The 14,762-nt window shown below is 47.6% G+C and overlaps 1 protein-coding gene across 4 annotated transcripts in view; it reads left to right on the forward strand.

The window, feature by feature from the left end:
• EMP2 (epithelial membrane protein 2) overlaps positions 1 to 14,762 on the forward strand; it is a 49,494-nt gene that overhangs the window by 28,971 nt on the left and 5,761 nt on the right. For 2 of the 4 annotated variants that reach the window (XM_033235771.1, XM_033235774.1), the window contains exons 2-3: positions 4,842 to 4,974; positions 8,819 to 8,909. In XM_033235771.1, the coding sequence (XP_033091662.1) occupies positions 4,897 to 4,974; positions 8,819 to 8,909 (169 nt within the window). In that variant the 5' untranslated portion in view covers positions 4,842 to 4,896. Of the gene's footprint in view, positions 1 to 4,190; positions 4,418 to 4,841; positions 4,975 to 8,818; positions 8,910 to 14,762 lie in introns of all 4 variants that reach the window. The other 2 variants (XM_033235772.1, XM_033235773.1) reach the window with 2 other exon arrangements.

Raw genomic sequence — 14,762 nt, forward strand, 5'->3', positions numbered from 1 at the left:
GCTGGAGCTCCCACCTCCACCCCGTCCCCTACTAGCCCTCGGCCCCTCCAGCCAAAGAAAGTTGACTGGGGCGCGGTGGGAGCAGCCATGCCCAGGAGGAGGGGCGGTCGAGGCCAAAGCACTGCACCAGGGCCTGAATAAATGCGCTCCACCAATCCAGAAAGCGAACAGTGGCGCTTCCTCCAATCAGGTGTGAAGGGGTGAGTGAGGGGCGGGACAAGAGGCCGGGATTGTTACTCTGGTACAGCTCGCGCCACACGGAAACGTGGAGTGAAGGATAAGTGTTTTCCCAGTAAATATCTCTGGAAGGAGGCACAGGAAACTGAGAAGCGTGGTTGCCTCTCAGAGGGCAGGGGCTGACTGGCGTCGGGAATAGTGGCGCAGAAGGGAGACTTATTTTGGTATAGAGATGCAGGAATAAAGAGTTATTTTTATTCCCTCTTAAACATTCGGGGGATTTCCGCTACTTGTGAATAACTTCCTCCAAAGCCTCGGGTGAAGTCACCAGCAATGTCCTGGGTTCACAAGTTCTAAAATTGAGCTACCCCATTATGGTTTTTACTGGAGATCTGAATTCCAGATGTCATAGGAGACCTTTACTTCTCTTGTTATTTTTTAGAGCGCCTGATGGTTCAAACCAACCGCTAGCCGCCATTTCCCTTACACTGTAGTCGAAACCTTACTTGACTTCTCATAAAAACGTATCCCTTTCTCTGTAGAAGCTTGTTCCTGATGTCTGAAATGTCCAATTGAAACCATTCCCAGAGCTTAAAGCAGTACCTCCCAGACATCAGCATTTGACAGCCACCCTGAGGATTTCAGCTGACACTGAGGACCACCTGTCCTTTTACTTACATAACATTTTCCCTGAATTGTTCACTTTTAAGGCTTCAATAACTTGGTTTAAAATGATACTTTTTATCACTACTATAAGTGGTGTTTATTTCTTATAAAAAGAGTGTTACGAATAAATACAATAAACTCAAAATGATGTTATTAAATTCTAGCTACAAATACGTTCTAACCAAAGATCTGCTTTCTCTTTTTGTTAAAAAGAAATTAGCAAGTATTGGAGACTGACTAGCACCAAACTGGGTCTTTGCTTGGTGAACTCAGAAGGATTGGAATGGGGACTTTTTCACTATGTGGTTCAGTGTTGCTTAATGCCCTATCCAAAACCATGCCTTATAACATTTTAATTCCATCCTTTGGGAAAGAATGGGTTAAAACCATTTTTTTCTACAAAGTTTTAGTTACATGTCCATATGCATTTGTGTCATCTGAGCTGAACAGCATATGAAGCCATTATCACCCTGGAGTTAATGGCCCTGGTGAAGTTGGCATTTGGGCATTCCTGCTGATGTTAAAGTAACAGGGCATTCAGCGTGGTACATGAGCACTTTTTCCCCCCAGGGTCAGAAATGCATCTATTTAAAAGAAAAAAAAAAAAAGGAATGCATCATTTTGGAGGCAGCAGCATATGATGGCAGCTAAGAATGATGCAGGCCTAAACAAAGGGGAATTTGTCCTTTTTGAAAGAATTAGAAGAATCTCTAAGCTGGTTCATTGGGTCCTTCTAATTGTTGATGCACAGACTCACAGCCAGGACCTCTCAGACTGAGTTCTGCAGCCATACAGCTCCTGGCTCATTGTTAATGCATCCTAGGTCTCAAGGAGTGGACCCTGTATGAGCCCAGGAGCCTTGTTCCATTCTGTGAGGGGATAATGGGGGTGAGAATGAGCATGGTTGGAGAGGAGAGCTGGCAGTGAAAAGGTGGAGGGTTTGTGCAGTCAGTGCATGTCCACTAGAGGAGGGGGAATAGTTGGTATCAGAAAAACGCCTTTTAAAATGATCCTATTTCGGGCTGGGGATGGTGGTTGACGTCTGTAATCCCAGCGCTTTGGGAGACCGAGGCGGGCAGATCACCTGAGGTGATGGGTTCGAGACCAGCCTGGCCAACGTGGTGAAACTCCATCTCTACTAAAATACAAAAATTAGCCGGGTGTAGTGGCATGTGCCTGTAGTCCCAGCTGCTGAGGAGGCTGAAGCAGGAGCATCACTTGAACCCGGGAGGCAGAGGTTGCAGTGAGTCAAGATTGTGCCACTGCACTCCAGCCTGGGCAACAGAGCAAGACTGTGTCTCAAAAACAAAACAAAAAAAGTCCTATTTCAGAAATATCAGCGAATGCTTAAACTCAGAGTGAAAGTTTCATGAGAGATAGGATCTTTACAATATCTCAAAATACCTTCCCACACATGCCACAATATGGATGGCTACTCAGGAGGCTGAGGCAGGAGACTCACTTGAACCTGGGAGGCAGAAGTTGCAGTGAGCGGAGATCGCGCCACTGTACTTCAGCCTGGGCGACAGAGTGAGACTCTGTCTCAAAAAAAAAGGAAAGAAAAAAAGAAAAGAAAGAAAATGTCCTTGTTTTTCAGAAACACACACTAAAGCACTTAGTTATATGGTTTAGGCAGCTTACTCTCAAGTGGTGCAGAAAAAGAGAGAGAGAGAGCGTGTGTGTGGGTGTGCATTAATCCATTTAAAACTGGGGCTACAGTTTCATCCCAGTGAACAGAAGGTCTGATTTGCACTGTACTTCAAAACATGAAACTACAAATTAATTTTTTTCCAAAAAATTTAGTAACTGTCTGGTCACAAATTATTGGAATAAAAGAAGAATGAACCAATGTTGATATTAGGAGGTTGCATCTTGCAGCTAGATCATTTGATGTGACATCTTCTCTTGACATTTGAGTTTTGTTGACCAAGATGATGGTTATAATATACTCAAAGATTTTATCAATTTTCCCCAATGTGACTTTTAATTGTTTGATAGTTAAAGCATTCTTTTGAATGCTTTTTCCTCATTTATTGGGAACTTGTCCAGCTCAGACAAGTCCTCAGGTATTCATGCCCTCAGTGGATTTTCATCTGATCTCCCGTGACATTTTCATCAACTTTGGACAACTGTAGTTCTGTTGTAAGACTTGCAGTTTCACTTTGCAGTTGCTTCGTTTGTATATCATTCAAACTGTCCTGCCAAAGTAAAGCATTACCCTGAAATCTCAGTGGTTTAACATTCAAAGGCTTATTAATTCCCCAATCATGGTATCTGTCCAAGATGTGAGGTTTCAACCTACTATGGGTGCACCATCCCCAGCTACTTCCTTAGGGAGAGGGAACGTGGAAAACTCATACCTGCTCTCCTCTGCATCAGCCTGAAAATGGCCATGTCATGCAATTCTGGCCCATTGGTTAGAATTAGTCATGAGTACCTGCTCTCCTCTTCATCAGCCTGGAAATGGCCATGCCATGTAGTTCTGGCCTATTAGCCACGAGTTCCCCCCCTAGCTGCAAGGGAGTCCAGGAAATGTCATCTTCCTGTGTGATCAGAGAGGGAAAAATTAAATGGCAGCTGTCTGCCACATGTTGTATTTTTCTGGGGTCCAGTGTTGTTGAAATGGGAATATATATTAAGAAGAATAGTTTCTGAGTGAGTATTTATTTTATTTTTAATTTAATTTTTTTTTTTTTTGAGATGGAGTCTCGCTCTGTCACCCAGGCTGGAGTGCAGTGGCCAGATCTCAGCTCACTGCAAGCCCTGCCTCCCGGGTTTATGCCATTCTCCTGCCTCAGCCTCCTGAGTAGCTGGGACTACAGGCACCTGCCATCACGCCCGGCTAGTTTTTTGTGTTTTTTAGTAGAGACGGGGTTTCAGCGTGTTAGCCAGGATGGTCTCGATCTCCTGACCTCGTGATCCACCCGTCTCAGCCTCCCAAAGTGCTGGGATTACAGGCGTGAGCCACCACACCTGGCCTATTTTTATTTTTTTGAGATGGGGTCTTGCTGTGTCACCTAGGCTAGCGTGCAGTTGTGAGATCATGGTTTATTGCACCCCCTGGGCTCAAGCAATCCTTCTGCCTTAGTTTACCAAGTAGCTGGGACCACAGGCACATGCCACAACACTAGGCTAGTTTTTCAAATGTTTTGTAGAGATGGAGTTTTGCTCTGTTGCCCGAGTTGGTCTCAAACTCCTGGACTTAATTAACATCCTCTTGCCTTGGCCTCCGAAAGTGGTGAGATTACAGGCATAAGCCACCATGCCCAGCTGGGTATTAATTTTATAAATGGTCAGATCATTAGGAAATATTTATGTATTGTGATCACTTTTTCTTTATTATGAAGCAGGCGCTCTGATCAGGAATCCTCAATGAGCTTCTGGGCGTGGGGAATCAGGAACAGCATCTTACCACATACAGAGCCACTCCTTCGTGCCGAAGAGGCGTGATGCTTTTCTGCATTAGGGATTCTAATGAGTCCTCACCCTCCTCCTCCACAAGGAATATTTGGCATGTGAATGCAACAGCAGACAGCCCCTCTCATGCCAGACTTTTGTCCAGTAAAGTCTCCAGGCGAGTAAAGATGGGGAGCACTGTTTTTGCTTTTCCAAGACCCCATGAAATGTTGCCTTTTCTTTTTAAGAGACAGAGCCTTGCTTTGTTGCCCAGGCTGGAGTGCAGTGGTGCAATTATGGCCCACTGCGTCCTCAGCCTCCTAGGCGCAAGCAATCTTCCTGCCTCAGCCTCCTAAGTAGCTGGGCCTGCAGGTATGACTATCAGGCCCAGCTAATTTTCTTTTATTGTTTTTAGAGACAGTGGCTACTATGTTTCCCCAGCTGGTCTCAATCGCCTGGGCTCAAGCTATCTTCCTGCCTTCTCCCAAAGTTCTAGGATTGTAGGCATGAGCCACCACACCCAGCTAAAAGGTGCTTATTTTTTATTGTAATTTTGTTTTGTCGTTGACAGATTTTGAATTTCTCTTTCTTAACCCCTTCAGCACATCCCACTCTGGGCTTTAAACGTGACCCCTCGCCTTGCCCTGCCCTGTGAAAATGTTGGTGCTTCTTGCTTTCATCATCGCCTTCCACATCACCTCTGCAGCCTTGCTGTTCATTGCCACCATCGACAATGTAAGTTTCATTTCCTTCCACTCGCTCAGAACCCCGGGTCCTGGAGTCAATAGAAGTGGGTTATATTGGTCTGTTCTCATGCTGCTAATAAAGGCATACCAGAGACTGGGTAATTTATAAAGACAACAAGGTCTAATGGACTCACAATTCCACATGTCTGGGGAAGCCTCTGCAGAAGGCAAAGGAGGAGCAAAGACACGTCTTACATGGCGACAGGCAAGAGAGTGTGTGCGGGGCAACTGCCCTTTATAAATCCATCAGATCTCATGAGTCCCATTCACTACCACGAGAACAGTACGGGAAAAACTCGCCCCATGATTCAGTTACCTCCCACTGGGTCCCTGCCATGACATGGGGGAATTATGGGAATTACAATTCAAGATTTGGGTGGGGACACAGCCAAACCATATCACAGGTTGAGAACCCTGCCAAGGTTCAACCATAGTTTAGGGTTGTCCTCCCTGCGAAGGCACACCCATCTTCTGACCCAAGGGCTGAGGACTCTTGGCCTAAATGTGAAGGTTCAGGTTTTGGGGGCAGGTCCTGGCAGGCAGGGACGATTGTCCTCCCATCCGTGATTCTTTCATAGAGCTGGTCTCTAGGAAGCCCTTTGAGGATGTTGTGTGATTTCAGCTTTCCTCTAGATCAGAGTTCTCAACCTTGCCACTATTGTCATTTTGGGCTGTGTAATCCTTTGTTATGGGAGCCTCCCTGTGCATTGTAGGAAGTTCAGCAATATGTCTGGCCTTACCCGCTAGATGCAGTAGCACCCCCACCCCTGGTTATGACAATCCAAAATATCTTCAGACATTGGGAAATGTCCCATGGAGAACAAAATCACCCTTTGTTGAGGACCACTGCCCTAGATCCTCCAGGTGACCTATCCCAGGTGGCCTCTGCCCCCAACCCCTGACACCTCTTTATCAACCAGGGTCCCCTGTTGCTAGCCCACCCGGCCATGTCCTCCCCAGCAGAGCTCATGCATGGAACTTTCCAGACTCAACCTATGCCCCTATGAAAAATTTAACGTTTTCCTTTAGTATCCAGCTTGCAGCCATATGGCAGGAACGTATTGGATAAATAACCTCCTGGCATAGATTAATATCCCCCCAAGCAGGGAGTGACATTAGGGAAGCTTCTTAACAGAGCTTCTCTCTGGCTTATACACCGATCCAAAGACCTGGCGTCCATCTTGCTCATTTTAGACTGCAGAGATAATTAAAGGGCAGACACATTGCTCAGAAAGCCAAAAAGTACACCATACGAGTGGCCACCAACTCTGCGTACATATACGGCTTCTGTTGAATCATCATGACAATAATAACATAAATGATGACATCTGTCACTTAGTGATCACTATAGCCCTTTTATGCATGTCATCTCATGTGATCTCCACCCCAACTGTACCAGGTAGGGCACCAACCTCTCCTTGCACTGGGTTACAGGTGAAGGAGCTGAGTCTCAGGGCCATTTGGGCACTTGGCAGAGTTTACAGTGCAGTAAGCAGCAGAGCCAGGATTTGAGCCATTCCAGAGGCTCTTGGTCCTAGAGCCTGTCAGGGGTGATGAGCGCAGTCATCGCATTTGGGTTCTGGAGCTTCTTGCTCAGCTGCTGTGAGTGGCCTGGGTAGAGACCGCATTGATGCTATAGAGTATAGCAGTGGTCCCCAACCTTTTTGGCACCAGGGACTGGTTTCATGGAAGACAATTTTTCCGCAGATCGGGGAGGGGGCATTGCAAGGGGATGGTTTCAGAATGATTGAAGTGCATTACATTTATTATGTACTTTATTATTATTACATTGTACTATATAATGGAGTAATTATATAACTCGTCATAATGGAATCAGTGGGAGCCCTGAGCTTGTTTTTCTGGACTAGACGGTCCCATCTGGGGGTGATGGGAGACAATGACAGATCATCAGGCATTAGAGTCTCATAAGGAGCGTGCAGCCTAGATCCCTGGCATGCATCGTTCACAATAAGGTTGACACTCCTATAAGAATCTAATGTCCCTGGTGACCTGACAGGAGGCAGAGCTCAGGCAGTAGTGTGAGCGATGGGGAGCAGCTGTAAATACAGATGAAGCTTCCTTCACTGGCTGCTCACTTCCTACTGCATGGCCTGGTTCCTAACAGGCCACAGACAGGTACCAGTCCGTGGCCCATGGGTTGGGGAACTCTGGATGATAGTATTTGGACCCACCATTCCAGGAGCTCACTGTGAAATCAATGGGACCGAATGTTCTTTTAGAATCTTTTTTCTATTTCTTCCCATCTAGTCCTTTGGGATCCTGAAAAGGCCCCAGACTAAGTGAAAAGGATAGACAAACATTAGGGGCAGGAAACCATCAGCCTTAGTGAATCGTATCTAGCACTCCCAGGGCATGTATATTATCGTGGCACATACTCAGAAGACGCAGATGGACTCTGTCCATCAGTGCGTCTGAGGGTATTCATTACGCATTTGGAATTGTGCTTGGCAACTGGAAAGTAGAAGGAAGGCCATCTTGGGCAGTAGGTGAAGGACAGCAGCCACTAAAGCACAGAGGGAAATGAATGCTTTGGGCTGAAGACAGGAGAATCTTGTCTGGTCATCCCATCCATTGCAGTGTTTGTTTGTGACAGGGTCTCTGTCTGTCACCCAGGCTGGAGTGTAGTGTTACGATCACAGCTCACTGCCGCCTCTACTGACCAGGCTTAAGTGATCCTCCCACCTCCGGCTCCTGAGTAGCTGGGACTACAGTCATGCACCACCACGCCTGACTAATTTTTTTGTATTTTTTTGTAGAGATGAGTTGCCCTGGCTGGTCTCAAACTCCTGGGCACAAGCAATCCTCCCACCTCAGCCTCCCAAAGTGCTGAAATTACAGGCATGAGCCACCGTGCCCAGTCCTGTCTGCTAATATTTCTACCAACTCAGCCTCATCTTTTCTCCCATACTCTCTGAGGGCCTGGACCACCTTTTATCCTTTGGGAGACAGTAGCAGGGCATCACCTGGAGCCGGTTAGAAATGTAGAATCCCAGCCGGGTGCTGTGGCTCACGCCTGTAATTCCAGCACTTTGGGAGGCCGAGGCAGCTGGATCACCTGAAGTCAGGAGTTTGAGACCAGCCTGACCAACATGGCGAAACCCTGTCTCTACTAAAAATGCAAAATTAGGCAGGTGTGGTGGTGCATGCCTCTAAATCCTAGCTACTCGGGAGGCTGAGGCAAAAGAATCGCTGGAACCCGGTATGGGAAGGCTGCAGTGAGCTGAAATCATGTACTGCACTCCAGCCTGGGCAACAAGAGTGAAACTCCATCTCAAAAAAAACCAAAAAAAGAAAAAAAAAGAAATGTAGAATCCTGGCTGGGCGCAGTGGCTCATGCTTGTAATCTCAGCACTGTGGGAGGCTGAGGTGGGCGGATCACCTGAGGTGAGAAGTTCAAGACTGGCCTGGCAACATGGTAAACCCTGGCTCTACAAAATATACAAAAATTAGTCAGGCATGGTGATGTGCACCTGTAGTCCCAGGTACTCAGGAGGCTGAGGTGGGAGGATTGCACGAGCCCAAGAGATGGAGGCTGCAGTGAGCCAAGACTATGGCACTGCCTTCCAGCCTGGGCGACAGAGCAAGACTCTGTCTCAAAAAAAATAAATAAATAAAAAAGAAAGAAATGCAGAATCCCAGGCCCCACCCCAGACCTCCTGAGTCAGTCTGCATTAGAATAAGCTCCCTAGGAATTCTCAAATGCACTGCAGTTTGAGAATCCCAGAGGCCCACCATGCCTCGTGCCTAGTTAGGAGTCAGTGTTTGTATCATTAACGGACAGCCTTTCTCTCTGGTTCCATTTTGTGTTACAGGCCTGGTGGGTAGGAGATGACTTTTTTGCAGATGTCTGGAGAATATGTACCAACAACACGAATTGTACAGTAATCAGTGACAGCTTTCAAGGTGAGTGTGAATGAAGGAAGCTGACTGAGAAGCACTGAGGGAGGAAAGAACGTTCAGGAGTGAGGCTTTCGGGTTCCCCGACTCCGCACCCTCTCCTCCACTTGCTGCATACTCCGGTGGGCCTGGCCACGTTTGCTCAGTGTGTGCTGGAGCGGAGGACAGCACAAGCTGGAGATGTCCGGGGTGTGGAGAAGCCGGAGGCTGGAGGGAGACCAACTCCAGCTGAGTTGGACCTCGTGCCTTCTCTTCTCTGTCTCTTGGCACAGCCGAGTTTCCCTTCCTCATCTTTTCTCCAGCTTCAGCTCTCATCTAGAATTTTCTCTTCCCTTCTTTTTTATCCAAGACTTGCCTCTGAATGGTCTCAGAGACCATGATTTACTCTCCAGTCCCTTTTCCCCGTCCAGCAGTAAGAAATCCGAGATCTGGCCGGGCGCAGTCGGTCATGCCAGTAATCCCAGCAGCACTTTGGGAGGCAGAGGCGGATGGATCACTTGAGGTCGGGAGTTTGAGACCAGCCTGGTCAATATGGCAAAACCCTGTCTCTACTAAAAATACAAAAATTAGCTGGGCGTGGTGGTGCATGCCTATAATCCTAGCTACTGAGGAGGCCGAAGCAAGAGAATTGCTTGAACCCAGGAGGCAGAGGTTGCATTTTCTGAGCCGAGATCACGCCACTGCACTCCACCATGGGTGACAGAATGAGACCCTGTCTCAGAAACAAGCAAACAGAAATCTGAGATCTGGCTTCTGTTCCTAGACAAGCTGTGTAGCCTCGCATTGGGCAGGTCAATTTCAACATCCTCGGCTGTAGAACAGAAGTAATAACGACCCTTGCTGTGCCCACCTCTTCAATAAGCTAAAATATATGAAAAGACTTTGAAATACCGAAAATTCCATTCGAAAACATGCTGACCACTGTTTGTCATTATGAAGTGAATGGTTCTGTTTTTCTTCATAGAACCGATGGAATAGATACTTTGGGATCCCAGTTGCCTGATAAAATACAGTATACTCGGTTAAATTGGAGATTTCAGATAAACAATAAGTACTTTTTTTTAGTATGACTATGGCCCAAATGTTAATATAACATGGGACATAGTTATGCTAAAAATTATTTGGTTTTGTTGGTGGGGGGGAGGGTTTAGTTTTTTGTTTGTTTGTTTTTTGAGACAGGGTCTCACTCTGTCACCCAGGCTGGAGTGCAGTGGTGTGATCACAGCTCACTGCAGCCTTGACGTCCCGGGCTCAAGTGATCTTCCCATCTCAGCCTCTCAGACAGCTGGGACTACAGGCACTCACCACCATGCCCAGCTAATTTTTATAATTTTTGTAGAGATGGAGTTTCACCATGTTGCCCAGGCTGGTCTCGAACTCGTGGGCTCAAGAGATCTGCCTGTCTCAGCCTAAAGGAGGAGGACGAGCCACCATGCCTCGCCTAAAAATTGTTGGTTGTCTATTGGATATTCATTTACTGTGCCTCCTGTCTTTGTGTTTGTTTTGGTTTGTTTGCCAAATCTGACAATCCTGTTAGGGAGCAAAGGAGTCTACTCCCTGGGTCCCAGATTCTCACCACACTCAATCACAATATCTATATTCATCATAAAAGCAGCAAAAATACCAGTAGAAGGCACCATTTACTTAACTGTGAGGCATGGGTCTAAGTCCTTTACATGGGTGATTTAATAGCCCCATCAGGCAGGGACCATAGGCCCCGTTTTAAGATGGGGAAACTGAGACACAGAGCAGTTAAGTTACCCAAGGCCACATAGCCAGGAGCAAATGATGGCGGCAGGATTCCAGTCTCGATGTGACCAATGCTAAAGCCGGTGCCCTTAACCACGGAACACCATCAGTGCTCCCTTCCATCTCATCTGTTATTCTGTCACACTAACCTCTGGCCCTGGGAGCAGCCCTCCTTCCCTGTGCTCTGCAAGCCCCCGCTGTCGCCAGTGTGCAAGGCCAGCTGGGAGGGCTTGCTGTGCCCTGTGGCTGCTTTTCCGCATCCTCCACGTGGGATTGTTAACTTATTTTTCTTTAAAACGGGTTGGTGAACCACTGGCCAAATTCAGTCCAAGGTCTGTTTTTGTTTGGCCTGGGAGCTAAGAACAGTTTTTACATTTTCAAAAGCTGTTTACACACGCACACGCACACACACACGCACACACGTGCGCGCACACGCACACACGCACGCGCACACGCACTTACGCACGCACACACACACGCACGCACACGCACGCATGACACGCACGCACACGCACACACACGCGCACACACACGCACACACCCCCCTAAAAACAAAAAGAACATTTGACAAGAGACCATATGGTTCACAAAACCGAAAATATTCACTCTCTCTCTCCTGAAGTTTGCCCATTTTTTTTACTTTAAAAAGTTTACTTTTAAAATAGCCCACTTTTCTGTACATAAATCTACTGTATTTATTTATTTAGTAGAGACAGGGTCTTGCTATGTTGCCCAGGCTGGTTTTTCATGCCTGGCTTCGAGTGATCCTCCCACCTTGGCCTCCCAAAGTGCTGGGATTTGTAGGCATGAGCCACTGCACTCGCCCATAAATCTATTTTATTTTATTTTATTTTTTGAATCAGGGTCTCCCTCTGTCACCCTGGCTGGAGTGCAGTGGTGCAATCACGGCTCACTGTAACCTCTGCCCCCCACGTTCCAGTGATCCTCCCACCTCAGCCTCCCAAGTAGCTGGGACTACGAGTGTGTGCCACCACACCTGGCTAATTTTTGTATTTTCTGTAGAGACAGGGTTTCACCAGGCCGGGCGCGGTGGCTCAAGCCTGTAATCCTAGCACTTTGGGAGGCCGAGACGGGCGGATCACAAGGTCAGGAGATCGAGACCACCCTGGCTAATACGGTGAAACCCCGTCTCTACTAAAGAATACAAAAAACAGTGGCCGGGCACGGTGGCTCAAGCCTGTAATCCCAGCACTTTGGGAGGCCGAGATGGGCGGATCACAAGGTCAGGAGATCGAGACCATCCTGGCTAATACGGTGAAACCCCGTCTCTACTAAAAAAAAAATACAAAAAACTAGCCGGGCGACGAGGCGGGCGCCTGTAGTCCCAGCTACTTGGGAGGCGGAGGCAGGAGAATGGCGTAAACCCAGGAGGCGGACCTTGCAGTGAGCTGAGATCCGGCCACCGCACTCCAGCCTGGGCGACAGAGCCAGACTCTGTCTCAAAAAAAAAAAAAAAAAAAAAAAAAGAGACAGGGTTTCACCATGTTGCCCATGCTGGTCTTGAACTCCTGAGCTGAAGCACTTCTCCCGCTTCACCCGCTTCGGCCTCCCAAACCATAAGTCTATGTTAAAGAAAGTGATAAACTAGTCTCACTTGCCATAAAAGAAGGGAAGCTTTCTGAAAATACTAGATCGAAAGCCCGGTGACATTATGAAAGTCTGGCCAGACACACTTCCCTCCTGAGGCCTCTGAGCCTGTTTCTGGCCCTTTTCATGTTAAAAAACAACCCCAAACACCCAGATATTAGTGGATGTTTTTAAAGCGCAAAAGCAGCTGGTGAAGAACTCCTCCTTGAGGTCCTTAGAGAAATCTATTTATTTATTTTTATTTATTTATTTTTTTGAGACACAGTCTTGCTCTGCCACCCAGGTTGGAATGCAGTGGCTTCATCTCGGCTCACTGCAGCCCCCGCCTTCTGGGTTCAAGCCGTCCTCCTGCCTCAATCTCCTGAGTAGCTGGGATTACAGGTGCCTGCCATCACGCTCAGCTAATTTTTGTATTTTTAGTAGAGACAGGGTTTTGCCATGTTGGCCAGGCTGGTCTCAAACTCCTGACCTCAGGTGATCCAGCTGCCTCTGCCTCCCAAAGTGCTGGGATTACAGGCTGAGTCACTGCACCCGGCCCTTAGAGGAATTTAAACTGAGCAAAGTGAGCATCCCTCTCATTCAGTGAGTTTTTGTTGTTTCCCGTCCTCATTGGGTTCCACACACACCCATCTCAGGGACTGCCTTGCGGGCACATCCTGCACCCCCTCCCAGCTTTGAGAAACCCTGTTCTAGGAGCATGAATTCATCCTTTCCCCCAAAGGCATGTTTTCCCCATTTGCCCCATCGTGGGTCACTTGTTGCTGAAAATACAGATTCCTGGTGCCCACTCCAGGACAATGGTAGCAGAGTCTCTAGGGGGAGAGGCCTAAGAATCTGCATTTTTAATAAGCAATCCCAGGTGATCCCTGGGATTGGGCAGATTTGGGAAGTGCTGCTCTAAGCCAGAGGGTCACCATTTGGGCCCCGCATTGGAATTCCCTCGGTGGCTTTATGAAGCTCTCATGCCTGGTCTCAATGCCCGACATTCTGATTTATTTCATCTCAGTAGAGCCTGCGGGGTTTTTTTCGTTTTTGTTTTTTAATAGAGTTATAATTTACAAACAAGGTGCAGGCTTCTTAAGGGCTCAGTTTGGTGGGTTTTGACAATTGTATAAACACCCATGTAACCACCATCCAAAAGAGGACAGAGAACATTCCCAACTCTCCAGAAAGTTCCTCGGGCCCCCGTCCACACAGTTGCCACCGCTCTCTGCCCTGAAGGCAACCACTTCTGACTTCTGTCACTATAACTCACTTCCACCTGTTCCTGGACCTCGTAGGAACGGGGTCATGTGGTGTGTGTCACAGAGGGGGAGCCGATCTGACTTCTTTCGCTCCCCGTACGGAATTGGGGGAGAGACTAGATGCTGTCGAAGTAACCATAATGTGTAGCCAGAATGGATTAAATCCACAGCTCTAGACGTTTTGTTAAGTACTTACAAATTATGTTCACTCCAGTGAGTTTTTGGGCAAAACTGCAAAATTGAAGGAAAAAAAAGAAAAAGAAAAGGAAGGTGTGTCCTTAGGTTTTCTGTGCAGCATGGACACTGTCCCCTCACCTTATCTTTTGGCCTCATCCTGGTAGTTAACATTCAGCATTCAGCTGTTACACAGGACTCCCACCTTGCCTGCACCCTCTAAACCCCCTTACGTAGATGAGTTTACTCTCCCTTCCCAGCCCGATGAGGGAGGAGCTATTAGTATCCCCATTTTATAGTTCAAGACCAGCGTAAGCAACATAGCGAGACTCCATCCCTACACAACTTTTTAAAAAATTAGCCAGACATGCCTGTAGTCCCAGCTACACAGGAGACTGAGGCAGGAGGATCACTTGATCCCAAGAGTTCAAGGCTGCAGTGAGCTATGGTTGTGCCACCGCACTCCCGCCTGGATGTCAGAGTGAGACCCTGTCTCAAAAAAAAAAAAAAAAAAAAATATATATATATATATATCCCCATTTTACAGGAGAGGAAACTGAGGCCCACGAAGGTGCCTGTAACCCATGTGCAGGACGCCTTCCCTACGCCACATAGCTTTCTACGCATAGCTTCACTGTGACCTGCCCCCATGTGACACCCTCCACCCTAGACCTCCCTTCTCCACTGAAATTTCTCTGTACTGAGCCCCAAACCTTCACACCCCAGTCTCTGTTAAGGCTGCCCTGAAAAGAAAGGAGCTCTCCTCCTCTTTGTAAGTAGTGACCGTGAAGATCAGCCTCTGATACCTGCAGGCTACTATGGAGTCCACAGAGCACTTCACAAGGTCTCGGTCCCGTGAGCCCCGAGTCCACGAGAATCCCTCTCTAAAATATAGACCCCCAAGGCCCCATCCTGATTTCTTGAGTCAGAATCTACCACGTTGGAACCTGGGATTTGTACTTCGAAAGAATCCCCTGTTCATGAACCAAGCATTTGGGAGCTGTGACCCAGACCGGGAAGAATGCAGAGTAGGTGGTTCTTGCCTCGTCTTCCAGATAAGGGTGCTGAGGATTGTCCGGTCAGA

Source organism: Trachypithecus francoisi, unplaced genomic scaffold, assembly GCF_009764315.1.
Source record: "Trachypithecus francoisi isolate TF-2019V2 unplaced genomic scaffold, Tfra_2.0 Lachesis_group15, whole genome shotgun sequence".
Classification (NCBI taxonomy): domain Eukaryota; kingdom Metazoa; phylum Chordata; class Mammalia; order Primates; family Cercopithecidae; genus Trachypithecus; species Trachypithecus francoisi.